Genomic DNA, 26,952 nt, shown 5'->3' with positions numbered 1-26,952 from the left:
GGCCACTTCGGTAGGCTTGACTTACCTCCAGGCTAGTAGTTCCGAGTCTTACCCACCTACTACTTACTACACCATTTCCAACAATTGACCCAAGGCTGCAAGTACGTACAATACATATGTAAGCCGAAAAAGCAAGCTTACTACCCTGTCAGCTGTCATGCCACCCAGACGGCTTTCCCTCCTCTCCAACCAGAGTTCGTCCGCTTCATCGCAATCCCTTCCGTGCGCTGCATTGTTACCCGATGTCATCGTATCGTCTGGTCAAGAAGGAAAGCACATCCCTGATGCGATCGAACGATGCTTTACTTTGCAGTCGATGCAACCAGCAGCACTGCATGAGAATTCTACGTACAGTCCGCATTGCACCAGTGGCCACTGAGTGGAACTTGCGGGAGAGGGGGCAATGAGAGCTACGTGCATTGCACCCCCCATATTTTTCCACCTGCAAGATTACCTCGTAGGAGGAAGACCTTCGGTCAGTGTGCATTTGTTGAGTGTAGCATGACCATTCTAGGCGGCTGAGTTGGAATTTAGACCGAGACTTCTTCATTCCCATAGAGATAGACATACGGAAAAGAGCTATGGTGATGATGATCATTATCATCATCCCCGTCGCTTATTGTCGGTCTGCTGTTGGGGAATTGGGCCATATTGAAAGACATGTGTCAATGACACATTCGAATGCCTGGGAAGATTTCTGGACGTGGCCTTTCTTTCTTTTTTGTTCTCTGTTAAAGCAGCCTCTTCAGGATACGGTGGTCTTGCTCCCAATTTTGACCGCGGCATATGTGCTCCACGCTGCGCCTCCAATAGCTGAAATCGCTGCAACTGCTTGCGTTGGGGCGTTCAAGACCATCGAGACACGCTTCCACGGCAGTCCAGCACCATCCTGACTCTTGGTGGGGGACCGAAGGGAAAATCCAGGCTATCGACACTCGTTTAAGTACTTCGTATACATCGGCGAGACACAGTCGCAGAACCCACCGCGGCGCTTGCTGATGGCGAAAAATGAAATGAATCGGTTGAACTTACACGACTATTACAAAAGTTATTACACTTTGCCCGAAACCAACCTATCTACAGCTTCACCCGGAAGGTCTAGATCGTACAGCCCAAGCCCGCGCTATAAATCAAATCTAAGAGAGACTGATCCCGAGTCAAAGATTGCGATCTCTTCATCCACCCCCATTCCCGAATCCTCTACACCAGGCCTTAAACCTGGGCCCACAGCGGTTGCGGAAGTTCGTCCCCAGGCTGAATCATCGCTTCGCGGCGGCAGCTTCCAAATCCGGCCATTTGATGTGCAAACTCGGGACGGGTGGATGGTGTCGGCGGACGGAAGCCAACGTAAGCCTCGCGACGGGCTGGTTCACCCACGGTGACCGACCACGTGTGCAATCCATAATAAGATGCGATTGAGTGGACAAGCCAGCGGCTAGTCAAGACACACGTTAGCAAGGGTTTGTTCAGCGAAATCCTCTGACAGGTGTCATCAAAACTTACCCAAAGCCAGCACCCCGATCGTCGACCGGGCTCTCGAACACCATCTTCGCGCCGTCGCGCTCGTTGTGAGCGTTCATCGCTTCTCGCATCTGCTGCAACTTCGCCTTCCGTTGAGGCGAGTCATGCATCAGCCCATTACGACCCACGAACACAACCTCATCCTCAGAGTCATCCTCATCGGACGACTGAGGGGCATCGGCCAGCCCCTCCTTTTGAAGAAGAAGCTGCTTTTCGCTCCATCGCCGAATGAAGTGTCTTATATCCTCTTCTAGGTCCTGGAGCATACCCCGAGCGCCACGTGCGTGCTTGAGCTTCATGCGCAGCTCCTTCGGTACGCGGTGCTTCTCATTACCCGCACCAGCGCCGGCCTGCTTGAGATTTTGGTCCAGTTGTGCATAATGGGAATCCCACAAGGGCGCAAGATAGTATGGCATGGGGTTGTGTCGGGTGTAAGTTGGCTGGATATCCCAGTCCTTAGAAGAAGGCGGCTCAGCCCAGGGATTGTGCAGGAGACGATCTGATTTCGAAAGCGGTTAGTGGATCTGATATGTCGACTAGCTAACGGCAGCGAGTGAAGTCTAGTGCGAGACCTCCAAGCAATGCAGTTGCAATTAAAGGGGACCAACCGTTTTCCCAACGTTTTCTACGACGGCTGCCATCCTTCCCCTTCAGGAGAGCCTCGCGCCTCTTGAGACTGTCGCGTCGCAAGGGTTCTCGGCGACGGAAGCTGACCGACGCCACCTGTTGAACATCCTTTGATGGTTGACCAAGAAGCTTGACGCGAGCCGCAGACGCGCTTTCTGTCTTCGGTATCGGGTCATCCAAAGGAATCGACAGAGATACCGTGGTCCCGAGAAAGGATGTCCGCGTCGGTGTGGATTGCGACAAGGAGACAACTCGATCGCTGGACGAGGCCGGCTCCGAAATGGTCAAGTTTTCCAGAGAGGCAGCAGCCTGTTCTGTCCAGATCGAAATGGCTCGGGCTTGCTGCGGCGACAGGTTGCCTCTGGGGTCTGCCTCGGACGGGAAACTGGGGTGAATCGCCATCGCGGGAGCGCAACGCGGTTCGATTGAATCGTGGAAGCGGCCGGAAAAGGTACGATGGAAGTAGAGCAGATGGCGGAAGGCTCAGCACACGGATGGCGTCGCAGCCTTAGGCGATGATATCTGCTAGATCGACCAACACCGAGGAAGGATATGCAGCAGTGACAGTAGGTAGAGGGCCGAACGAGTAATCGTCAAGGGGGGGAGGGGAGAAGGAAGAGCGGGGGGGCGAAGGGAAGGACAAGCAAGATAAGAGAGATAACCGACAACTGCGGTTCCCGGTCGCGTCCGCGTCCGGGGGCGAGCAATTGAGTTCCGTACGGTAAATACCTATGTGTAAGCCGCCGAGAAATTTTCGAAGTCAATCAGCCGTCCATGGACCTCCCTTTGATGGGACACGAGAAGCATCAGGTGAAGGTCATTGGAGAAGATTGAGTTCAAACCTAGCCCTACCTGCCACTTCAGGTTTGGCCTCAGGACCGCAATCATGGATGACTCACAGTGACTGGCCTGGGAGTCACTGGGTGATGTAATGGATGTAATCGGTGTATTCGATGAATGAGAACTGGACCGATCTTATGCTGTCTGGGGCCCAGGTGTCTCAGGTGGGCGACTCCCTTGGTGAGAAGTGTTGGTATTGTGGTGGAGTTCATGGAGCCTGATCTACGGTACATACTGAGTTGCTTGTACTCAGTATGAGTATGAGTACAAATGCTCACTAACCTTATTGAGTGGTTTCTACAGTACGAACTCGACAGCCAGGGCACAGTAACCCTAACCAGGAAGTCTTTTTGTCTAGGTAATTTAACTATACAGAGAGACCCCGACATAACTATTTGTTTGCTCTTGCCTTCCCAGATCTCCACTGTCGAATTGGTAATGAAGGTACCTAGCTTACTCTATATCGTCCAGCATACTGCTCAATGCTTGACATTGTGATGTTGATTAATCGAGAAAAGTGGTCGAGCTCATTGGCGTTCTGTCTATACAGAAAGAAGGATAGAAGTGCGAGCTCGCCATCACGGTCTAAGTATAGCTATACGTAGGTCGAACAGCAGTGAATGTATACGGCTGCATTGCAAGGCTCCCCGCACGATTGAGGTCTATATATTATGGAGACCAAATTAGATCTCTTCATCCAGCTAAGAGCAAGACAGATTTCCTTGATACTTTCTTGATATCTTGCGCAATTATCCAAGGTATACAGCAGCCTTTCAACTAAAGTGAATCGCATCAGCTCTGATCTTCCATCTTTCAGAAACAGAATGATCGCACATCGGGTAATGTTTAATGCCTGTACACAATGTAGAGCCATCGAGGTTCCCATATATTTGATGGGCCCACAACCTCTTCTTATTCTCGTTCTTGTGACTCGACTATAGATTGCCTGCTGACAGTTTATGCTTGGGAACTGAGCAACCTGGAGTCACGTCCCATTTACTTAATGTATGACTCAGCTAGGTGGACAACTTCACATGAATTCATTTCTTGTTTACTCAATCTTCCAGGCACACTGAATACAAACTCTGGGGTGTATTACGCTCAAGCTTCAATGGCAAGCTAACAGTCCAATAGCATGATTCTCTGAACAGTAGTCTCACACAGCCTCAGATCACCAGGAGAAGCAGTCCTAGCCTCTGCCTGAATGCCAAGTGCCAATGCCAGTCACCTAGACCTTGGAAAGCCAACCCCACTGGGCGGCTAGCGTGGTCCCTGTCTCTCATCCTCTCAAGTGTACTCCGCAGTAGAAGACCGAATTGATTTAGACTGCCATGATGCTAGTAAGACCAAGAATCAATCAATGAAAAAGGTCAGGTGGTTGCTGGAAACCTTAGTTCTGCCAAGTCGTACCAGCATCTTTTACTACAGCCCGGCCCGTGTGGGTGTGTGCCTGGCAATATTATTTAAGCAGCGTTCGTCACTGACGCAACTGGGAGGGGGCACTTGCGGTCGGTACCTTGCTCCATCACCTCTGCCTCTTCTGTTGCTCCGCCGTAACATCCTCGGTATCATTTATCCGCTTATTCCAAGCAGGATCAACAGGTTCTTTAAGTATCAAAGCTGAACCTTTGCTCACGTCTTGCATTGCCCCCTTGATACCTTTCCCATCCCCGTCTCAAAGCTGCTCGGGCAGCCCTTATCCCCGACGACTCCTCACGGTCGTGCTTATCATTAGTCGTCAAGCGCCTGTCGCTCCCTTTCTCCGCATCACTCGACCGTATATTGTTTCTTATTATCGCATCTGCTTGCTTTGATCTACCGTCAGATCGCCATGAAGCTTATCGCAACCCTTGCGCTAGGCGCAACAGTTTCCACGGCCGTATTGGGGGCTGTGCTACCGCAGCAAGAACCATTAACAGAACACAGCGTTCACCACGGGCAAGAACGTTATTTGATCGAACTTGCTCCTTATCAGACAAGATGGGTGACAGAGGAAGAGAAATGGGCTCTAAAACTGGTAAGACAATGCGGTTGAGTCCAGCCATACGAATCTCCCGCCGATTTCCATCTGCCTATTATGCTTTCCGATCACTAACCGCTCTCCTCGACGCTCGGTCTAGGATGGCGTGAACTTCATCGATATCACCGCTGAGCGAAACACTGGCTTCTACCCTACACTGAACGCCGGCAGCTATGTCCACTACCCGGTCCAGATGGAACACTCGGAGGAGGTCGCCCCACTCCTCCGCAATCTATCCAAGGATAACATGGAGAAGAATCTGGAGCATTTCACTTCCTTCCATACTCGTTACTATCGGTCAGCAACCGGCGTCGAGTCAGCGACGTGGCTTTACGAGCGGGTCCTTGATGTGATCAAGGAGTCGGGCGCCTCAAAGCATGGCGCGACCGTGGAACAATTTTCCCACCCCTGGGGTCAATTCAGTATCATCGCCCGGGTTCCAGGGCAGACAAACAACACTGTTGTGCTGGGTGCTCACCAGGACAGCATCAATCTGTTCCTCCCGTCGATTCTGGCGGCGCCTGGTGCGGATGATGATGGAAGTGGTACCGTTACTATTCTTGAAGGCTTGCGGGGTCTGCTGCAGTCAGACACCGTTGCCAAGGGTAAAGCCCCGAACACAGTTGAGTTCCACTGGTACTCGGCGGAGGAAGGTGGTATGCTGGGCTCCCAGGCTGTTTTCTCTCAGTACAAGAAAGATAAGCGGGATATCAAGGCCATGCTCCAGCAAGATATGACCGGATACATCCAAGGGTCGTCTGATGCGGGTCGCAAAGAAGCCGTCGGAATCATGGTCGACTATGTCGATCGGGGGCTGACACAGTTCCTGAAGGACGTCATTAAAGAGGTAAGGCTGAAGCACCTCGTCGCAGACATTGGAGCAGTCGCTAACATGCTCCTGTGCAGTACTGCAAAATAGGACACATCGAGACTAAGTGCGGCTATGCTTGCTCTGACCACACATCAGCGAGCAAGTACGGGTACCCATCTGCAATGGCCACCGAATCTGAGATGGAGAACAGCAACAAGAAGATTCACACAACCGATGATCGAGTCAAATATCTGAGTTTCGATCACATGCTGGAGCATGCGAAGTTGACCGTAGGCTTTGCCTATGAACTGGCTTTTGCTCCGTTTTGATACTCTTCAAGATGGTATCCATATTCACCTGTTGGCAGAGATAGTTGGTGGTATCTGAAAGCTAGATTTTTTGATTTTTCACGTCGAATTCCATATTGCCAAAGTGATTTGTGCTGTGATTACCTTTGCGTAGTTTAAACTGGCTGTGAGCTTTGGGACATTGCGGTTCTTGACTAAAGACAAGTTGTAACCATGTCATTTGATTTGACTGAATTGTAACCTTCGGTTTCTAAATCAGCATAACTTCATCAGTTGTCTTCGAGTCCAGCGCGGAAGAGTACGTACAGTACGTACAGTATGGCTGTTGAGGTGCAGTACGATAAGATAAGAAGAATAGTGCTGTAGAGCCACTCCTGGCTAGCACTGCAGACGGATTTTTCACCAAGCCCGAAGCAGACCCGAGTTGCTAACCCAAAGGAGAAGAGTAGTCCTCTCCGCCAGGCGATCACTGACTTGGCTTGCAGTGCAGAAGAATCATAATCCTTCGAAATTCCCACTCCGTTTTCGTCGGAGTCACAATTCTTTTTCTCGCCCCCGAGCCCCTCTTCTTGCTGAGAAGATAAAGTGTCTCTTTCTCCTGCTGTCGCATCACACCTTGCTTGCCTCTCAAGGATTCTCAGCTCACGGTAATCATTTTGCTCTACGTCACCGGGCGCCCCTCTCCGACGAACAAGACCCCACACCAGGTTTCAGTCCCTGCGTGCACCTGAGTACGAGGCGGTCGCGATTCCCCTCTCTCACCGTTATTGCTCAACGTTCCGTCCTTTCTTCGATTAGACCCAAGTGGCTTCGAATGAAAATCAATTCCTGCACCAGCCTTTGGCGACACTGTCTATACCTCTTTGCAGCCCCTAAAAAGCTCACTCCCTCGAAACGCACACTACACGCTACCTTACCATGGACTCCTCCATCCCCTACTCGAAAGAATTGCAATTGGCCTGTCTGACGGTGCAGAGAGCTACGTTAGCGACCAAAAAGCTACTCGAGGCTGTCGATAAAGGGTCGTTCGACAAGAGTGATTCTACCCCTGTCACCATCGCCGACTTTGCTGCCCAAGCATTGATCATTGCCGCTATTCATCATGCCTTCCCTGATGACGTGTTTGTTGGTGAGGAAAGCGCGACTGCCCTGCGATCCGACCCGGCTCTGCTCGAGCGAACGTGGGAGCTGGTCGCTTCTACTCGATTGACAGACGAGGAAAGCGATGCGCAGCTCTATACTCCAAAGACAAAGGAGGAAATGTTGGAGATCATCGACTTGGGGGCCCAGGGTACATGCGGCTCGCAGAATCGTGCCTGGGTGTTGGATCCAGTGGACGGGACGGCGACCTTCATTCAAGGTCAGCAGTACGCCGTCTGCCTGTGTCTCTTGGAGAATGGACGCCAGAAAGTTGGTGTTCTGGGCTGCCCAAACATGAATCTGGAGAAGGGATATATCCACGAGGAGATAGTAGATCGAGAAGGTTATGGGCATCAGGTATTTGCCGTTGCTGGTCACGGCGCATACATGAGAAAGATGGATACGGGCGCTCTCCTGCCTGCCCACAAGCTCGAGCCTAAACCTACCATCACAGACCCCAAGGACCTTGTCTTCGTCGATTGTGCGGGTGGATCATCGGATATCAACGTACATGCCCGCCTTGCATCTCAGCTGGGCGCCCCTTGGCCGCCTAAGACAGATCTCTGGGCTACGCAGTTGCGGTACATCGCGGTTGCGGTTGGAGGATGCAATGCCTCCATGAAGATTCCACGCAAGGCTTCTTATCGATCGAAGATCTGGGACCATGCGGGCGGGATGTTGATTGTCGAGGAGGTTGGCTGCATTGTTAGCGACCTTGCTGGTCGTCCGGTTGACTGCAGCCTGGGGCGTACTTTGGCGGGATGTCACGGGATGATTGTTGCGCCGTCGTCAATCCACCAACGGTTTGTGGACGCTGTGCAACAGATCATGTAAGACAAGGCAAGGTTGCTTAGTGGCCAGAATCGCAAGGAGTGAATTGTGAGACAGCACCGTGGAACCTCTTCCGACTGCTTCTCATGGTAGACTCATATCTCTAGCAATCGAAGGGGGCTAAGGGAAGACACAAGCGGTGATTATCTAGATGCTCTTGGTGGGTATACCATCATACACCCAAACAGAAGTTATCCAGAGCAGTCTGGTGGCAAGTCCACGTGCATTGCGGGTGGGCTGAAATGCAAGATGACGTGCCAATGAAGGAGGCAACTGGTGAAGCCAGCTTGAGAAAGCCGCATTGGTTGGAAGGCATACCTCAAGCAGTCCAGCTGCAGGCGCTTACAGGACCGTGCACCGATCGACAGCGTGAGACGTCGATCAGCTCTTTAGGAGCGACGGGTGAAAAGAGTAGCCTAGCCTAGCGAGTTTTCCAGTGGATGTTGGCTGAAGGAAGGGGTGGGGAGAGTGAAAACAGGGTTATGGCTATAGTATCGTCCCCTTCCTACATCTACTTACCAAGCAAGGCGTCCTCAGCTAAGTGAGTCTAACGTTTCTGGCGTGTCAGAAAATGAGAAAGTTGAGAGTCCAGACCGGATGATGTCATCACCAAATGCATACAATCAATCCTTCCTGAACATGAAGTATTTCGCTTTTGACAACCCACAAGAAGCAACAATAGCTGTCAAAAATGATCTCGTAGCAGCGGCGAAGTAGAGGAAATTCAATTTCAACGAGGAGGAACTCAATCAGCGTTGAGTGGGCAGGGGAATGGTTCATTGAAAAGAGTACTAGTACTGTGGCTGTTGGTCTGTCCTGTCAGGTCAGAAGATCAGGCAATGCGGGGTGCAGCCGCCGTGACGATGACGGGATGACGACCGCTCCCGAGTAATTGTTCTTCTCTTTCACTTATTATTCCTCTTCCTCTTGTCTCTTCTCATTTTCCCATCCCCTTCTGTACTCCTTCAAGTCTCGACCGCTACTCCTCATCCGTCTGTACTGTATCGACCATCCTCGTCGCAGTCCGGTGATTCATCATGGCTCCTTGTGAGTAGTACTTGAGATTCCTCGCTATACTTGGCTATTGCATATCATCACTGACTACTTTAAACCTAATCCAGACAATCCATTCGCTAGGCACGAGTCCCATAGCCGGTCTACCTTAACTGCATACCGCATTCTCGTTCCTTTGTCCTGGTTGCTGGTGTTGATTGTCGGCATCTACTATTCCTCCAACTCGCCCGACGATGTGAAGCATGGCCATTCCATTTGGAAGCAAGCCAACAAGCATATCACTGCCTTTAGCTTGAGTACTATTATCACACGCATCTACTGGTGAGTCTCCCCCCTCCCGTCGGAAGCAGACTTGATATTGACACCTTATGTTCCTTCAGGGTCATCCTTCTTATCTCTCAGGTTGGCTACGTTTATCATCTCTTCTCGCGGGATGCTGTGCTGGTTACCGGCGCAGCGAACGTGGGGACCCATTTCATTCTCAACAACCTGTTCACCTTTGCCTGGATCCTCCTGTGGACCCACAGCCATTTCTGGGGAGCGGAGATCATCCTGATTGCGCACTTCATCAACCAACACGCGACATACTGGCGCCACCGCACCCTGAGCCCGCTTGCTCACCTGTCCGCCGTCGCGGCTCCTTTCGCGTGGACCCTCATCGCGCTCTTCTGGAACGGCGCCGTTGCTGTCAACAGCAACAGCCTGCCCGCGAGGATCGTCGCAAATATATTCATCTGGGTGCTGTTCGCCGTGGGATCCGGTCATATTCTCGTGGCCCAGGATGACCTCCTCGGTTATAGTTTGAGTCTGCTGACGCTTGGTAAGTACTACATAATCGCCTGGTCGAGCCCCTATAGCCATGCTAATCTCTGGTTTACAGCCCTTGCGGTCAAGCAAGTTGGTGTCAAGGTGATCTCGTTGCAGTGGATCTTTGCCATCGTCGTCTTCGCCATCTTCTTCGTGGAATCCCTCTACATCTCCATGACCAAGTACACCGGCCGCAATGTGCTGCTCCGTAGAACTGGAGAGTCCGGTACCACTGACCGCGAAAGAGAGCCTCTCCTTAACGAGCCGACGGCCTGAATATAAGTGCTGCCCACCTGTGTTCCAAAGCCATTAGGAACACTGGCTTGCCTGTAATCCTGGCCGTGGTCAAAATGGAGTTGTCGTCGGAAAAGAGATATTTCGTGCAGATGGTGTTGCTCTTCCACTTGTACGCCAGTTCTGTGGTCCCCCTAAACGTATGTGATTCATGATGGGGTCGGGTGTTGTAATGTTGACTATGGGTCAGATGTCGATTGTCTCTCTAGTGGATTTTCCCTCCCATGTACATTTGTTGGCAGTTATAGCATGGCGTTTCTTTTCCATGGGTCCGCTGGGTGGTTTTGTCTCGGTTGGGTCGATCTGTCCCCACTGTATCCTCTCTTTAGTCTCAAATTGAAAGTGATTCGGTAATGATAACTGTTGAGGAATTTCGATATCCTTTGGAAACACTGCTGATGGTTGGGTCATCGGGTTTTAAGATTAGGTGCTCCACCGCGTGCCTGAGGAACCAAGAGCCCGTGCGGCTTCGTTTCCATTGTTTGTACGAGCGTCGGAACGACAAGAACATAAAATCAAGTGACACAATTACATCCCTTCGAAGGTTTACTTTAACTCAATTTACAGGCTCCTAAAGGTTCCTACTAAGACTACGGTACTTTTCCATCCGGAGTCCCACCAGCCAATATGTTTCTAAGCTGCAAGGATTGTGGCCCCGCCCGTTTCCCCCAGCTCTCTGGTTGCCCTGGAGACAACCACCCTCCCCACGGTGTGCCGGTCGTCAGCGCCGGGCTTGCGACTGGGTTTAGGCGCCCATAGCCTTGCCCAGTCTCTTAAGAGGAGGAGCACGGCTGACACGTTATGAATTTTGTTTGCTTGCTTGCCGTGGGTCGGTGTTGAAGAATTGATTTTCTGAAGATCGTGGTATCGTTGTTTACACCGCTTTACGTCTCCCTCCCACTCAACACTTCATCCGGAGGGTTACCACATACTTTAATCGCACGATCTTCTCAGACACATTCCTGGTAATTTCCCAGAGCATACTGGGGGACCGTTTGGGCTCGGTAACCAGCTTACCTATTGGCTGCAACTTACTGTGAGTGCTCTGTCTCTTGTTCTCCGGCTGGTTGCTGAGATGGATGGGAGAAGACGAGGCTAATTTGTATGCCATCTTCTATAGCAGCCGAATAGGCAGGATTGTGCTGCGACTTCCTAGAACGATAGACCCGAGAACCCATCACATTGGGGCACGTGCTTAGACGAAACAATCTCGAGGATTGGCCGTATCGCTGCATTTGGCCGGTGGATACTATGAACAATTGAACACGTGTGGGACGGACAATCACGATGTCGCAGCGCTATATACCGGCGCGGAGCCAAGAGGAAGAGCCACCAGCGTACGGGTCGTATGGAGATGGATCTTATCTCGACTCTTCGCCCGCGGCGTCACGTCTCCATGGCGCCACAATGCGATTGCTCCCCACGAGCTCGGCGGTAGAGAGTGATATGAGCGGAGGCACTGGCATGACCTCAGAGTATCACTATGGTGATTCATTCACTTATGACGCAGGGTAAGTCACTTTATTTGAGTTCACCCCAGTTTCTCGACTTGATGATTCTTCGGCATGCTGGCGGAGCCTTTTCTGCTATCCCCGTATACTACCACCATACTTGAGCCCCCCTTGTTTGCAACCTCCACCCAATCATAATCTGGGTTCGGAACAAGCTCAAGGTCCGGGACAGAAGAAGCCCAAACGTTGTTCGCAATTTATACCTGTGGTATAAACGCACAATGTCCACACCGTTTTAGGATCTTTGTCCATCACAACTGCCACTTGCGAAACTCTTCTAGCGGGCATAGCAACCGCAAGAAACATCCGTCGAGATGCTTTTCGAAATGTTCTATATGAGGCGTACTGTTAACAGGAATCGCAGAGCGGAACAGCAAGAGCAGTATGCTCAGAGCCAATATCAATATGACCCGGAAGACTCCCCGTCGAGACCTACATCGAGCCTTCGACACGCGCCTACCATCCCCCCACCGGTAGCATCTGCAGCCGATCTACCGCACTATGCGTCTCGCCCCGGCTCGCCTACACGCCCTTGGTCCCCATCCCGTGCACCCAACTGGAGCGGACCTCCAGCACCTCCGTCCGTGGTCGGCTCGCATTATGAGCGTGCAGATCTCAACGGCAGCCCTAGGCCGGGAACCCCGAGTTCGAGATACGGGGGCAGTCCCAGACGACCGCTTCCCCCGGCGCCACTGTTTGCACCCCCCGCTGGCTATGACGCGAGTATACCCATCGGCAACTCGGACGAGGATGTGCTTGGCGGCGGTGGTCGCAGTGCCGACCCCTACTTTGACAACCGCGCCAGCCTGCAGTCGTTCATGAGCGAATCGACGATCATCACGGACGACAAGGACGCAATGGCGAAGATCGACTTGGACGACGAATACGACGAACGCGGCGAACTGGTCGATCCGAACTTGCATTACGGCCCACCCCCGGAGAAGCAGAGCCGCCGCGGTGTCCGGGAAGCGCAGATGTCGAAGAAGGAAGTGCAGCTCATCAATGGCGAACTCATTCTGGAGTGTAAAATCCCGACAATCCTGCACAGTTTTCTGCCCCGGCGAGATGACCGCGAATTCACGCACATGCGGTACACCGCTGTGACTTGCGACCCAGACGACTACATCCAGCGAGGATACAAACTCCGTCAACAGATTGGCACGACTATGCGGGAGACCGAACTGTTCATCTGCATCACCATGTACAACGAAGATGAGATTGGCTTCACTCGCACCATGCATGGTGTCATGCGGAATATCAGCCATTTTTGTTCACGCTCCAAGTCCCGAACATGGGGTAAGGATGGATGGAAGAAGATCGTCGTATGCATCATCGCAGACGGACGCAAGAAGGTCCATCCCCGGACGCTCAATGCTCTCGCAGCCCTGGGTGTCTACCAGGAGGGCATTGCCAAGAACGTGGTCAATCAGAAGGAAGTTCAAGCCCACGTTTATGAGTACACAACCCAAGTTTCCCTTGACTCGGATCTGAAATTCAAGGGAGCTGAGAAGGGCATGACGCCCTGTCAGATTATCTTTTGTCTCAAGGAGCACAACAAGAAGAAGTTGAACTCCCACCGTTGGTTTTTCAACGCCTTTGGGCGGGCCCTGCAGCCCAATATCTGCATTCTTCTGGACGTTGGAACCCGACCCGAGTCCACGGCGCTCTACCACTTGTGGAAAGCATTCGATCAGGATTCAAATGTGGCCGGCGCTGCTGGAGAGATCAAGGCGGGCAAGGGTAAAAACATGAGAGGCCTACTCAACCCGCTGGTTGCGAGTCAGAACTTCGAGTACAAGATGTCCAACATTCTGGACAAGCCTCTGGAGTCAGTGTTCGGATACATCACTGTCCTTCCCGGTGCACTCAGTGCATACCGATTCTTTGCTTTGCAGAACGACGCCGACGGCAATGGGCCTCTGAACCAGTACTTCAAGGGTGAGACATTGCACGGCAAGGACGCGGATGTTTTCACAGCGAATATGTACTTGGCTGAGGATCGTATTCTCTGCTGGGAGCTGGTGGCCAAGAGGGAAGAGAGATGGGTTCTGCGATTCGTGAAAAGTGCTGTTGGTGAAACCGATGTTCCTGGTCAGTGACAATAAATCCGTAGCCACCTGGCATGACTAACTATCCTTGCAGATACAATTCCTGAGTTCATCTCCCAGCGTCGGCGATGGCTGAACGGTGCATTCTTCGCAGCCGTATACTCGATCGTCAATGGAAGGCAGCTTTGGAGGACTGACCACTCGCTGGTCCGCAAGATTCTTCTGCAGATCGAGAGTTTCTATCAATTTATGCAGCTCCTCTTCACGTACTTTGGCTTGGTAAGCGTTTTCGGTGATATGGACAGCGGGAGACTTACATTCGACTAGGCAAACTTCTATTTGGTCTTCTACTTCATTGCTGGATCACTTACCGACCAGAAAATCGACCCCTTCGGACACAACATCGGGAAGTACATCTTCGTTATCCTACGGTATGCCTGCATTCTGGTCATGGCCCTGCAATTCATCATCTCGATGGGTAATCGACCACAAGGGTGAGTTTCCCTCGTTCCCGGCACCAGCAGCAATTCTGACTTCCTGCAGTGCCAAAAAGCTCTACCTGTCCGGTATCATTGTGTACGGTATTATCATGTTCTACACAATTTTTTGCACGCTATACTTGATCGTCATCGAGTTCATGGCAAGATTTGGTGGATACAAAAAGGTCACTGTTAGCAACGGACTGTTTGTGAACATCGTCATGTCCATGCTGTCAACTGTGGGCCTTTACTTCTACTCGTCCTTCCTATACCTGGACCCCTGGCACATGTTCACCTCCTCCGCGCAGTACTTTATTCTTCTGCCGAGCTACATCTGTACTCTGCAGGTCTACGCCTTTTGCAACACCCACGATGTCACCTGGGGTACCAAGGGTGACAACGTGATGAACACTGACCTTGGAGCCGCACGAACCATCAATGGCACCACGGTCGAAATCGAGATGCCCTCCGAGCAGCTCGACATCGACAGCGGCTACGACGCCGCCCTGCGGAACCTCCGTGACAGGGTGGAGGTTCCTGAAGCGCCCATCTCGGAGAGCCAACTGCAAGAAGACTACTACCGCGCCGTGCGAACGTACATGGTCTCCATTTGGATGGTGGCCAACGTCGTCCTCGCCATGGCAATCTCGGAGGTCTACGGCCCCGACTCGGGCGGCACGAACATCTACCTCTCCATTATCTTGTGGTCGGTGGTTGTTCTGGCGCTCATCCGCACCATCGGATCCACCACCTACGCCATCCTCCTGGTGGTGCAGAAGATCGTCGAAGGCAAGACCAAGTTCGATGCGGGCAACCTCGCCAACGCGAGTGCAACGGCTAGCTCGTCGGGCCGGACGAACACCACGGCTTACCGGTACGGTGGAGGCGCGACGATGAAGGATAAGTTTTCGGAGGCGGGATGGACGATGAAAAGACAGTTGGGGAAGGCCATGTTCTGGAGGAAGTAGATTTCCTCTCTACCTGGTGCTCTACTCTATTTCCTTTGGTTTCTTTTTTTTTCTTATATCCCATGTGCATGACTTGATGGCATGATTTGATTTGCAGATTACTTATGTGTATGTATTGCACGATGATTGATGGATAACGGGACATAATGGATATACGTGATGCATGCCGAACACTTTGTACGTAGTATATACTACTCCGGGGGGATCGCAATCGTCCCCTCGGACACCTTCACAGCACTCCCCCTGAGATCCACATACGCGATCGTCTGCGCATCGTCGCCCATCTCCACCTCCACGCCAATCTCACTCCGTCTCCCCATCTCCACCCCCTGCACAAACTCAAACACCCTCTTCTTCTCCGTTGGGGTGCTCTCCTCCGTCAAAGATAGATAAGCCGCCAACCCACACGCCGCGCTCCCCGTCGCCGGATCCTCGACATTCCCAATCATCGCCCGCGTGCGTATCACCTCTCGGCCGCTGTCCTCCTGAACCCCCCTCACGTAGAAATAAAGCACACAATGCCCCACCGCCCACCCATCGGTGACATCCATCAACCCACTCTCCGGACCCACCACCTCCCCGCCCAGAGAGGTCGTCACCGCCTCCAACGCCGCCAACGACGGCACCTCCACGTGAACCTGCGACATGCCCTTCACGATCGAGAACACGGGGAAGGAGATTCCTTCCTGGTGTTGCTGCTGATGCTGCTCCCCCTGGTCCGAGTCTTTTGGACTGAAGAACGGCGCCAAAGACCCGTGCAGCCGCAGGAGTTCCCGTAGAGGGAACCGCTTCCCGTGCAGGTGCGGGTTATGTGCGATCCGCGCGGTGACGCCCTCGCCTGCGTCTGCGCCCTTCCCCGGTGCCGGTGCCGGGGCCGTGTTTGAGGGGATGCTGGGGTTGGGATTGGGGCTGGGGATGGGGCTTGTTGGGGGGCCAGCAGCGATGGGGATCGTCCCAGATTTGGTGATGAGGTGCGTTATCCCATTTTCTTTGTTGTGGTTGGAGGTAGAGGTAGCGGCAGGGGTAAGGGATGAAAGACGCAGGTGGAGGAACCAGACCGCGGCGCCGATGGTGGGGTGGCCTGCGAAGGGGAGTTCGGAGGTGGGCGTGAAGATGTCAATTGTGCGGTGAGTTTTGTTGCTGCTGCTGCTGCTGCTGTTACTGGAGGGTTCGGGGTGAATGAAGATGGTTTCAGAGAAGTTGAATTCGCGGGCGAGGGTTTGTTTTTGGCGTTGAGTTAGGGTTTTTGTGTTGGTGGAGGTGGAGGTGGCAGGAGGTGGAGGGACGAAGACGACGGCCAGCGGGTTGCCTGTGTAGGCTGTGCTGGTGAACACGTCTAATGTTATGTAGTTGACATGGCCCGGGGGTGGAGGTGGGAGTGGCATGTTGGGTGTTTTGGTCTGGTTTAGTATATGGGGTGTGATGCGTGGGGAACTTGGGTTGGTGGAGGAGGTTCTACAGATGCTTTTATAGACGTTGTTTACTTCGCTTGTGAGTCATCATTGTAGATTAAATGACCTGTAACTACCTACATTGTGTTTACAAATCAATGCTACAATGCTGGGGATCGTGCAATTGACGCTTGGACGATTCGTTCATGGCTCATGGCTGGCTCGTATTCCGGGTATAAGCCGGTCGTTGCATTTCTTTTTACAAGGATTTAGGTCGCTGGATGACTGGCGTACATCCATGTCCAGGTTCTGGATGTCCAACACAATGCTTCCACAGCACCAAGATCTCCCGCTCATCACATCATTAAGCTACAAGTAAAGACCATCTCACTCCGAATCGCTGTCGATCACAAATCCAGCGCGCATCCGCCGGCGCGAAGCAGCGGCAGCGACCGGGGCATCCTCATCCTCCTCATCCTGTGCGCCGCCTTCTACCTCGGGTTCGCTAGTATGTGCGGCTTCATCGTCGCGAGCAGGTCCCAACAGGTCCTCCCGATTGCGACTGAACGCGAGGTCGTCATCGAAATCCAGAAGATCGTCCAGTTCATCCCGGGGCATGTCGTCCTGTGGCGACTCCGGCGACAGATCCCCCGTGCCCCCCATGATAATATCCTCGTCCTCGTCTGCTCCGTCAGTCTGACTGACTCTCCGCTGCCGCTTGTTCTGGCGCTTGCCTTGCCCTTTCTTCCCAATGCCGTCCAGCGCTTCTGGCGGAACCCCGTGGAGCATGGCCTGTTTGATGCGCTCGGCCTGCGCTTTGCGGCGCTGTTCTTCCAGGCGGAAGAACTTCTCGTCTGCATCATCGTCCGTCTCCTCGTCACTGGCATGTACGTAGAGGTCACTCTTGATCTTCGCGATGCGAGCTCGAGCATTCTCCTCGCGGGCGCGCCGCCGCTCCTCGAGGGTTGCCTCGTCGAGGGGTTCGCTTTCATCGTCCTCATTCTGCTTGCGCTTCTTGCGCTTCTGCTTCAGCGCCGAGAGCGCATTCACCTTTGCCCGCGGATTCGCCGGAAACAAGAACCCGTCGGGTACTTCATCTTCGCCCTCGGAATCCGATCCAAAATGAATGCCGTCTTGTGCCTCGGACTGGGGCGTGTTCTTTTTGGGACCGTACTTGCGTCGGATCAGTTCGCGCGGGTCACGTCCGAGATTTCCCTTCTCCGCTTTGGCGAGATACTTGTCAATAAATGACTTCATCTCGCGCAGATACTGCGCCGTCGCCGTGGAGGGGATCACCCAAGAGGCTCCCGCTATGTCTTCCACACCAAGTCGCTCGAATTTGACGAGCGTCATCAGGAGGCGAAGTTTGGCGTTCGAGAACATGGCGCTCTGGCATGTCTCGTCTCGAGGTTTCACAGCTGCGCAACGGTCAGTACATGTGTACGATCTACACTCACCCACGTGAGGGAACCAGGGATTACATACATATCATTGGGTTGGGAATCCTTGCGCTCTCTGCACCTGCTGCGCGTAGGGCTCTCTCCTGCTCTTCCCAAGTATCTCGTTCCTCCACGGCCGACCCCAAGACGTCGCTCACCCACTTGACGAGGTCCGCATCCCCATCTAGAACCAAGGCAGGCACCATGATGCTCAGCTTCTCCTCGATAGTATTTGCTTGCTTGGGATCGATCTCCAGCTCAGCGGGGGGTCTCCGGATGGTCGGGAGCGTCTGCCGCTCGTGTCCATATTCAAGATAATAGGTGGTCGCGTTGATCTTGCTGAAGAGTAGCTCGACGAACAGCGCAGGGCGCTGTTCCAGTTTCTTGGTCAATCTCCTGATGATTTGCCGGACTAATTCCTCCCAGTCCTTGAAGATCGGCTTGCTTGAATCCAGAGCTCCGGGCCCCTTGATCATGCGGTAGAAAAGATTAATAATATCAAGACGGAAGAGCAAGACGCTCATCTCCTGCTTGAAGGCGATTCGGTAGAAATACCGGTGGGCTCGTTTCAGTTGCTCCGTGTTGAGCTCTCTGTAATGCTTGGTGAAGTGGACGAAAGTGTCGACGCATTTCTGGTTGCAGAATTTGGCGGCGAAACGCCGGAAGTCGAAGCTGCGCTCCTTCGACATCCTTTCCGCCTCCATCACATCCTCATCCTCGGATCCGTGCTCTTCGTCGTTCTCTCCCTCAACGATCCCCTCGGTTTCCTTCTGCTTACGTCTGGCACGCCGCCGAGACCGCACCTGCATGTCGACATTCTCCTTGGAGTAGCGTTCCAGCATACGTAAGAAAACATGGGTAAGCTCGGTGCATGCGTTCAGGTAGCCGAAGCCCTGATCGGTATAACCGCGAACAATAGCAATCACGCGATCATGCGTCGTCTCCTCGTAAAAGATCCGATTCTGGATATTTTCGGCAATCTCTTGGTCCTCCTCCAGTGGCGATTGGACCATATCCTGGACAGTCAACAGAATCTGCGTAAAACAGCGCATCTCAGCGATGAGATCTTGCCAGTCTTTGCTGTCGACTGCATACTGCATGGCCCTGTTCAGGAAGACGAAAGTCTCCTGGTCCAGCACACCGGCCACCAGACCGAAGCTGTCCGGCTCGATCTCCTTCCCGGGCTTCTCGCTCTGCGCCCGTTTCTCCCGCTGAAGTGCACGTCGCGCCCGTTCCGCCTGCAAAAACCAGGACACGGTGTAGAAGAACTGGCGGGAGTTGATGTCGACCACCCGATCCGCTTCCCGTTCGATTGCTTTGCGCACGTGGGTGAACAGAGGGTTGAACCCTGAATCCAGGAACTCTTCGACGAACTTCCGGAGGTTTTCCGAAGCCGCCCCGTTGAGGTGCACAGGAGTGCTGAAGTCGTTGTACATGGTCAAATCCTGTACCTTCCGGCGGAATTGAGGCTTGTTCCACTTCTTGCTTTCATCCATCTTCTGGAAGGTCGTCTGGTCATCTTTGAGGACGCTCTGCCCGGACACTGTGGAGTATTTGGCGTCGTCGCGCTTCACCCAGATCATGGTTCCGAATCGACCGTGACGCGTGGGTGCATTCTTCGCATATTCTCTCCGCAGCGATGACTCCTTCCGTAACAGGTCATCGAGCTCGTCGGTCCGCTTGGCAGTTCGTTGGGTGTTGTTCATGAATAGCTTCTCGACGTCGACACCCCTGACTAGATGGAACAAGATCTCCAGGAGAGCCACGTCTTGCAAATTGAAGTCGTCTCCCACATTGGAGCACATGGTGAGGAGGAGGGCGAATACGTCCTGCTCCTGAAAGGCATTGATGGTTGCCGAGCGGGACGTTTCCTCCTCATCACCTTCAGCTGCCAGGCGAGTGTTCGGAGTTATCAGGGCGATATTGCGTAGGAAGAAGAGCATCAACTTGAGAATCCCCTCATCGCGAGTGGCGCGTTCGGATCGCGGGGTCGCCATGCTCGGGAGGCCGATGCGGATGATCGTGCGGAGATAGCCAGTGCTGGCATGGCTGAGAATCCCCCGCTTATATGCGACATGCGAGTGTTGTAGGTACGGAATGTGTTTGAAGTTGTCGGCCGTCAGTTCACCTTGCATCTCCAAAGGCCATGTCAGAGGCACCAAGATTTCCACTGTAAGACCCGTCAGTCACCCTGTTCACTAGTGTAAAGATGGCACAATACGGCAACAACATACAACACGCCAAGGCAATCCGCGACATATATTTGGTCTGCTTGGTGCTGTTCGCAAAGGTCGACAAGATCGGTAGCAGGTCTCCGTTGACCAGGTTCGCTTCTCCCAGGCATCGCGCAACGTCCATGCGGTTGTACTTCTCGTCGTAGAGTTTCAGCCAGCGCTTGATATCCCGCAAGCATGCCAACGCATCGTCACCCAGGACGTACTTGTCCGCATCTTCTCCGTTGAAGCCTCCGAGCTATGATTGACCACATAAATTAGGATTTCACAGCAAGGCGGTGCATGAGATGTAGTTGTATACTTACCGCGGTGACAAGACTGTAAACATGGGCTCGGACTTCCGGATCCACCACGGTGGACTCGGTAGTCGCGAGCGCTGGCTCTTCGACCTCCATCTTGGCCGGTAATGCTGAACTCCTGGTCGCTTTCGACTTGGATAGCAACCGTCCATCATCTTTCGGGCAATCTGTAAATGATCCGGCGCGAAGACGGGACATTGTACCAATCAGAACGCGCCATTCACGTGTTATCGCGTCTTCCGCCTTCGGGTGGGCGGCGAAACGGTTCGGCCGGTTGAGCCGAGGCTAGCCGATGACGTCGGCTCATATGGGCCGATACCCGCGGGATGGAATGCTGAGCCATCACAAGCAAAGAAGCGACCGTCTGAGTGCGGAGAACGGTGAGGGTGAAGGTAGTCTAGTCTCGTTTGATTTGGTTTTCTGGGCGTGTTCTCATTCCTTTACTCGACACTGAACAAGTGCCGTGTTCCTGCTACAGCCATGTTGTCGTCTTCACTCCGCTCCCTCTGCTACAGAGGCCCCTCAATCGCCTCCCGGGCCTTCAGTACATCGCCCTCCGTTCGATCTGCCGAGGTCAAGTCGCTGGGTGTGATAGGAGCTGGTCAAATGGTCCGTTCCAGCATTCTCCCCCTCATATACATACATGACTTTAAGTCAGTATACTAAGAGTTTATCATAGGGACTGGGCATCGCGCTGGTTGCCGCCCAAAAAGCCCAAGTTCCAGTAACATTAATCGACACATCCCAAGCATCTTTAGATAAGGGACTCAAGTTTGCCGGTAATTTCACATCCCTTCTACTCTTAGAGCTCATCCCACCTACAGAGCCCCCGCATATATTCTCGAAATAACTAACCATCCCCGCCTGCGTGTTTTCCCCAAAATGCAGACAAACTCCTCGCTAAAGAAGTAGCCAAGGAGCGCCTGACGCAGGAGGCGGCGGACGCGGCGCGGGCGCGCATCACACCGAGCCAGAAGATGGAGGATCTGAGCGGGGTGGACTTTGTGATCGAGGCGGTGCCGGAAATCGAGGCGCTGAAGCGGCGGATCTTCGGGCAGCTGGCGCAGATCGCGCCGCGGCACGCGATCCTGGCGACCAACACCTCGTCCATCTCGATCACCAAGATCGCAGCAGCGACGACGGCGGACCCGACGGACCTGCAGGCGCCGGCGCGGGTCGTCTCGACGCACTTCATGAACCCGGTACCCGTGCAGAAGGGCGTCGAGATCATCGCGGGCCTCCAGACGGCGCCGGCGACGGTCGCGGCCGCTGTCGACTTCGTCCGCCGCATGGGCAAGATCCCCGCCGTCTCGGCGGACTCGCCCGGGTTCCTGGCCAACCGCATCCTCATGCCCTACATCAACGAGGCCATCATCTGCCTGGAGACCGGCGTCGGCGCCAAGGAGGATATCGACAGTATCATGAAGAACGGCACCAATGTGCCCATGGGCCCGCTGGCGTTGGCAGATTTCATTGGCCTGGATACCTGTCTGGCCATCATGAATGTCTTGCATCAGGAGACTGGGGATAGCAAGTACCGGCCTTCCGGGCTGTTGAAGCGCATGGTGGATGCCGGGTGGTTGGGCAAGAAGTCGGGCAAGGGCTTCTATGACTACTGATCGCGCGATGGCCCTGAGCCCATTCTCGTGCATCGCGATATGTTTCTCAATCAATACCACCATGGGTTTTTCATTCGTTTTGCTACCATTCCTGGGTTGCAATTCAGGATGGAAGATGTAGTGATCAATATCTATCCATTGTGACAAGGAGACATCTCTCTACGGGTGCATAAAGGTGCATAAAGGTAGATATTCACTCCGATTCTCGCAGTCTGGCAAATTGTCGGCAGAGATAAAAACAATTGTAGATCGTTCGCATCATAATTGATATGACAAAGGAAAAATCAAAAGAATGGCTAAGTCAGCACCGCACGCCTCTTTGAAATCAATCGCATCAAATCATTATTCCTCGCCGTCATAGAATGATGTCTCGGCGCAGTAAGTCTATGCTCAACCGGGAAAGTCTCTTGCTCTCCCTGCTGGTCCCCTCCATCTTAGCTTTGGCATTGGCCGCCTCCTCATCACGGAGTCTTTCGTTGCGGAGGATGGCAGTGACTACCGCAGACAGCTCGGCCTCCTGGTCTCGGCTCAACTTGGTGTGTCCGATAAGCACGGCCAGGAAATCCGCGGGCCGCTGTCCGGACGCAGCGCAGGCACAAGCAGACCAAGGATCTCCACATTTGTAACTAGAGCAAGCAGTCAGCCTTTATTATTGCTTTGATGAATGTATGGAGGGAATTGGGAACACTACCAGAATTGTGCCTTGCATCTGCAGGTGACATGGTCGCAGCCAGAGACAAGCTCTACCATGGAGCCGCAATCATAACATCGTTTCCATTGCTTGAGTCGGGCCTCCTCAAGAACAGCCGCGAGGCCGGGATCGGGCGCGCACCCTCTCGACGAATGAGCCAGGTCGCGACACCCTGAACATATCTTGGTGCTGCAGTAAGGGCACGTTTGCGATGAGGATGCGCTCCTCACATACTGCGGCGGAATGAAGCGCCTACACGTCGCCGCTGAGCAGTACCACCGTTCTGCAGCTGGTGTTGCATACTCCTGCGCTTTCGAGATGTAGAAGCTTCTCTCCTTGGGCGTCAACACGGGCAAGATAGTCTCGACTGGGATATCTAGCTTGCAGCATCTGGGTGGGAACAACCCTTCCTCGGAGATGACCGTGAGCACCATCTGCTTCATGCATCGGCTGCAATACTTGTGTTGACAAGGCATAGTCGCCAGGCACTCGGCGGGCATGATGTCGAGGCAGCACACACAGCGTCTACGCCACGTCAGTTAAGTCTCGAGTCAAGGGTCAACCGAGCAAGAGGGTAAACTAACTCGTCGACGATTTCACTCTTAACCTGTTCTTTGGTGAGCTTGCCACGAAGCTTGGTGAAGAAGCGCTTGACCCTGAACCTTGCACGACTCTTCTTCTCGCCTGATAGCGGATCTGGAAGAGCAGCGTCGGCCCCGGAAGAAGCACTTGATGACCTGGTATATGACCTCGACCCGCGCATGGTGCGGAGCCCTTCTGGCATCGGAAGAGCTTCAGCTGGTTGCGCAACAGCACGAAAAGACAGTCTTCTGATCATCATTGGAGGCATTCCCTTTGATGCACCACGTATTCTGCAGTTTCAGGACTTTAGAACGGATCGCGAGACGGCCCTACGAGGATCGATGGTCTCGAGGGTGGGTGAAAGCAGGTCGGACCGGTTGATTGCTGGGGAGTATTCTAGAATACTGGAATCCATAATCGCAGATCGAGTCTGGGCAAGAGCGGTTTGGCGAGAATACTAAAGCTGGGTGCCGGATATCAATAACATAATTCGAACGATGTCAGGTGCTCTGCTGTTTGGTATATTGAATGGATGGTCGAGGAGCTGAAAGAGCAAGAAGATCAATCTGAGGAAGAACGACATTTTATTCTATATAAGCTGTCTCCTACGCTGACCGGAATGCTCTTCCGGAAGGCTGTCGCATGATGAAATTCGGCATATGCGACAACTAAGCGGCCACGCCATGGGTACGGCGGTCGAATGCCACATGTTCAGGCTTCATCATTCGCTACCATGGGAAATGGGAGGGTCTCGTCAATCGCCAATTCGCTGATTGCACTTGAATGGGAATCTCAGTAAATTTGGGAATGGCGCTGTTTAAAGTGTTTGGACCAACCATGGCCACAATCGAGCGTGTCAACAAGGGTCAAATGTCGGGGAGGATGGTTAACCATGAGGGTACCGGTATGCTTTCCGTCAAGCCGGTGTCGACGTGTCCAAATGTGGGGGGGGGAAGTAGGGGAGGGAAGATGTATGGAAGGAGATCATAGGAGGAGAAGGTCTAAGAAGAGGTTGGAGGTTGAAGGGAGGGAGTGGAGGGAGAGCAGGTTAGGTAGCAACTAAGCAAGAAGCAACCTCAGCTTGATTGGGGATGGATCATGGATGCAGCCTCACCTCACCGCAACAAGCGACAATCCAATCCCATCCAATCCCATCCAATCCCATCCAATCCCATCCAATCCCATCCAATCCCATGTGACTCGCCCGCATCCTTTCTGCCCAACCGATTGACACTGCGTGCACCGTCGATTTCGCCCCCTTCCAGACGATGAGGTCGGTCAAGCTAATAGACAAAGGCCGCCATCGAGCTGCTGAGAAAAGAGATGATTAGATGTTTGTATCATCCTCGCAAATGACATTTTATCAAAATGCTTAGACGCGGCTGTGTCCCGCACTTTCGATCGAACCAGCTGATAGCTTGAAAAGGGGTATCAAGGACACATAGCTACTACACAATACACACGCAAACAGGAAAGGTGCCAGCCTGGAATAACAAACGAAAAGCTGCAGCTCAAACCTCCGAAGACGCCAATCGCGCTTTAAATCTATAACTCCCCGACCGGTTATAATGCACCAGCAAACTTCCGACCAGCCCATGAGGAACCATACTCTTGGTATTCCTGACGAGTGATAGCGACTTTCTTTAACTCTTCTCTATTGGTGGCCAGTCGCGATGCCCCCCGCCAAGTGGATCGTATTGGGCTATCATCGAATCTCATTAGTCTCTCTTAGTTGGAGTCACAGGATAAGGGATAAGCTTACTCTCGAGGGCATCGCACTCTTACAACACATTCGGCGGATGCCAGTTGGCGCAGCTCGGTCTCCCTACACAAGGTTAGAAAACAAGTAGATCATTTCATAGGAGATCGTCTTACAGTCTCTCCATGAACCCCGATAGTAACGAGTTCCCGCCAACAACCAGGACGTTGGCTAAGAAGGCCGGGTGCAACCCGGTAGGCAGTACAGAAAGACTCTGCAGAACGATGTCCGGGATCCCGGCCTGTTTCATGCCAATATCACTGGGAGTGAACAAGACTTCCGGGACAGTGAACCGCTCGTTGCCCAAGACCAGGGCATCTTCGGACAGTGCCTCAGCGCTGGCACCGGACAGCGCTCCTTTCCTCTTCTTAGCGTTCAGTAATGGATCGTGTGGTCGCATGAAACCCTTCTTTCCCGCATTGGGGTCCGGAAGGACATAGTCTACTGCGACGCCCTCTTGCGAATCAGAAAGGTCACGCTTTCGATTGCCTTTCCAGGTCTGCTCCAAGTCGCCAACGAAGTTGTTGCTCACATAGCAAACAGCCTCTTTGACCTCATTCATGATATAGGTTTCATCCACCATGTTATATTGCCGCACGGACACCATTTCCTTCAAGTAATTCGTAAGGTGTTTGCCACCCAGGTCGAGTCTGCGTATGGCACGTTGAAGCGGTTGGCCTCGGTAGACAGGCGTCACGGTGGTGTGGGAGTAGCCAGAGTCGATGACCAGTAAACATTCTCTTGGCGACACGACAGAATCCGCCTCTTTCACAACCGGGTCTCCGAAGACAGTGTTCAACTCGTTCCAAGCATTCAACGGCGGCCCTAGATAGAGCGGAAAAATTGCATCAGCAACAGGACGCAAAGCCAAACGGGCTATTCGTGCCCTATCTGGTTTCAGACTTGGGAGGGAAGGGATCCCGTACCTAAGCTCCTGTAATAACCTCCAAACCCCCACTCCTCCATCACAATCTCGTCGGCGTTCTTTTGCAGGACGGGCAACGCATTGGGCGCCTCCGTCAGCACCAAGGTGGTGTCTTCCGGGTCGGTGATGCGCAGCTCCTTGCTTCGCACGGTCTTCTCGTCGAAGAACGAGTGCTCCCAGATCTCTTTCTGAGCTTCCCAGTTGACAATGTATCCCTTCTCTACCGGTCGACGAAAGGACATCTCGTTCCAGTCGGTCACATGTGTGTTGAGTTGCGAGCCGACGTATATGCGGTTTCCACGTGTCTTCACAATCGTGTTGGGGATCGTAGCGCACGCCAAAAGCGCCTTTTCCTCGTCCTCAGGAGGCGGGTATTCCGGCGCATATCCGGCTTTCAGGGTATATGCGCCATTGTCGACAATGAAGGTTTTGTCCGGCAGAGCTTGGAGGGTCGGAGCTTTGGCGACGGGAGCTTTGCCGCCAGACGGACGCGGCTTAGCTGAGCCCATGCTGAGGAAAGAATGATGGGACGGTTGCGGTTTGATAAAGTGGCTTCAGACGCCTCGAATCCATGCATGAGCAAATGGCACGGAGTCGAAACCCAGAATTGTTGAACTTGGTGGTTCGAGTTGTTACTTGCTGGATGAATGAAATGCTCGTCCTCCGCGGCGGGCGGCGATGCCAAGCAGTCAATCCTCCAAATCGGGAAACTAGGGCTCGATATTAGGGCCACTCTATGTATAGTATACTGTCTGGTACGGTACGGTACAACACCACCGGTCCTTGCAGATGGT

General features: G+C 53.2%; 9 protein-coding genes across 9 annotated transcripts; 4 read left to right on the top strand and 5 right to left on the bottom strand.

The window, feature by feature from the left end:
• Positions 1 to 909: 909 nt before the first annotated feature.
• BO82DRAFT_85655 (uncharacterized protein) lies at positions 910 to 2,791 on the bottom strand. The gene is made up of 3 exons (XM_025641601.1): positions 2,130 to 2,791; positions 1,504 to 2,020; positions 910 to 1,435 (listed from the first exon to the last, which is right to left on the bottom strand). The coding sequence occupies exons 1-3, from the start codon at positions 2,548 to 2,550 to the stop codon at positions 1,213 to 1,215; spliced, it is 1,161 nt and encodes a 386-aa protein (XP_025491657.1). The 5' UTR covers positions 2,551 to 2,791; the 3' UTR covers positions 910 to 1,212.
• A 2,028-nt stretch (positions 2,792 to 4,819) lies between these two features.
• Positions 4,820 to 8,101, top strand: BO82DRAFT_374877 (Zn-dependent exopeptidase; the record flags this gene model as incomplete). Its single annotated transcript, XM_025637448.1, has 5 exons — positions 4,820 to 5,005; positions 5,109 to 5,855; positions 5,915 to 6,102; positions 6,160 to 6,191; positions 7,008 to 8,101. 5 exons carry the CDS (start codon positions 4,820 to 4,822, stop codon positions 8,099 to 8,101), a joined length of 2,247 nt encoding a protein of 748 aa, XP_025491656.1.
• A 1,034-nt stretch (positions 8,102 to 9,135) lies between these two features.
• On the top strand, positions 9,136 to 10,195 carry BO82DRAFT_365111 (DUF1774 domain-containing protein; the record flags this gene model as incomplete). Its single annotated transcript, XM_025636986.1, has 4 exons — positions 9,136 to 9,145; positions 9,220 to 9,433; positions 9,493 to 9,932; positions 9,993 to 10,195. The coding sequence occupies 4 exons, from the start codon at positions 9,136 to 9,138 to the stop codon at positions 10,193 to 10,195; spliced, it is 867 nt and encodes a 288-aa protein (XP_025491655.1).
• An 855-nt stretch (positions 10,196 to 11,050) lies between these two features.
• Positions 11,051 to 15,388, top strand: chsB (chitin synthase class II). Its single transcript, XM_025640790.1, has 6 exons — positions 11,051 to 11,249; positions 11,334 to 11,724; positions 12,089 to 13,815; positions 13,867 to 14,051; positions 14,100 to 14,266; positions 14,316 to 15,388. The coding sequence occupies exons 2-6, from the start codon at positions 11,501 to 11,503 to the stop codon at positions 15,217 to 15,219; spliced, it is 3,207 nt and encodes a 1,068-aa protein (XP_025491654.1). The 5' UTR covers positions 11,051 to 11,249; positions 11,334 to 11,500; the 3' UTR covers positions 15,220 to 15,388.
• BO82DRAFT_354696 (PhzF family phenazine biosynthesis protein) lies at positions 15,370 to 16,641 on the bottom strand. Its single transcript, XM_025635262.1, has one exon. It carries the CDS (start codon positions 16,602 to 16,604, stop codon positions 15,411 to 15,413), a length of 1,194 nt encoding a protein of 397 aa, XP_025491653.1. The 5' UTR covers positions 16,605 to 16,641; the 3' UTR covers positions 15,370 to 15,410.
• A 179-nt stretch (positions 16,642 to 16,820) lies between these two features.
• Positions 16,821 to 20,695, bottom strand: tof1 (putative DNA repair protein (Tof1)). The gene is made up of 4 exons (XM_025633336.1): positions 20,589 to 20,695; positions 20,284 to 20,521; positions 18,096 to 20,219; positions 16,821 to 18,028 (listed from the first exon to the last, which is right to left on the bottom strand). The coding sequence occupies exons 1-4, from the start codon at positions 20,676 to 20,678 to the stop codon at positions 16,998 to 17,000; spliced, it is 3,483 nt and encodes a 1,160-aa protein (XP_025491652.1). The 5' UTR covers positions 20,679 to 20,695; the 3' UTR covers positions 16,821 to 16,997.
• A 236-nt stretch (positions 20,696 to 20,931) lies between these two features.
• On the top strand, positions 20,932 to 22,427 carry BO82DRAFT_354694 (3-hydroxyacyl-CoA dehydrogenase family protein). Its single transcript, XM_025635261.1, has 3 exons — positions 20,932 to 21,191; positions 21,262 to 21,361; positions 21,471 to 22,427. The coding sequence occupies exons 1-3, from the start codon at positions 21,063 to 21,065 to the stop codon at positions 22,199 to 22,201; spliced, it is 960 nt and encodes a 319-aa protein (XP_025491651.1). The 5' UTR covers positions 20,932 to 21,062; the 3' UTR covers positions 22,202 to 22,427.
• Positions 22,428 to 22,592: 165 nt separating this feature from the next.
• On the bottom strand, positions 22,593 to 23,574 carry BO82DRAFT_268560 (BRcat and Rcat domain-containing protein; the record flags this gene model as incomplete). The annotated part of the gene is made up of 3 exons (XM_025630963.1): positions 22,593 to 22,827; positions 22,893 to 23,417; positions 23,477 to 23,574. Coding segments are annotated over 3 exons (858 nt in total), but the record flags the coding sequence as incomplete, so codon positions are not given.
• Positions 23,575 to 24,750: 1,176 nt separating this feature from the next.
• arp6 (actin family protein) lies at positions 24,751 to 26,802 on the bottom strand. Its single transcript, XM_025641600.1, has 4 exons — positions 26,160 to 26,802; positions 25,350 to 26,058; positions 25,237 to 25,299; positions 24,751 to 25,176 (listed from the first exon to the last, which is right to left on the bottom strand). Exons 1-4 carry the CDS (start codon positions 26,665 to 26,667, stop codon positions 25,038 to 25,040), a joined length of 1,419 nt encoding a protein of 472 aa, XP_025491649.1. The 5' UTR covers positions 26,668 to 26,802; the 3' UTR covers positions 24,751 to 25,037.
• Positions 26,803 to 26,952: the final 150 nt, after the last annotated feature.

This window comes from Aspergillus uvarum (assembly GCF_003184745.1).
Source record: "Aspergillus uvarum CBS 121591 unplaced genomic scaffold BO82scaffold_29, whole genome shotgun sequence".
NCBI lineage: Eukaryota > Fungi > Ascomycota > Eurotiomycetes > Eurotiales > Aspergillaceae > Aspergillus > Aspergillus uvarum.
This window is presented reverse-complemented; position numbering and strand designations above follow the sequence as displayed.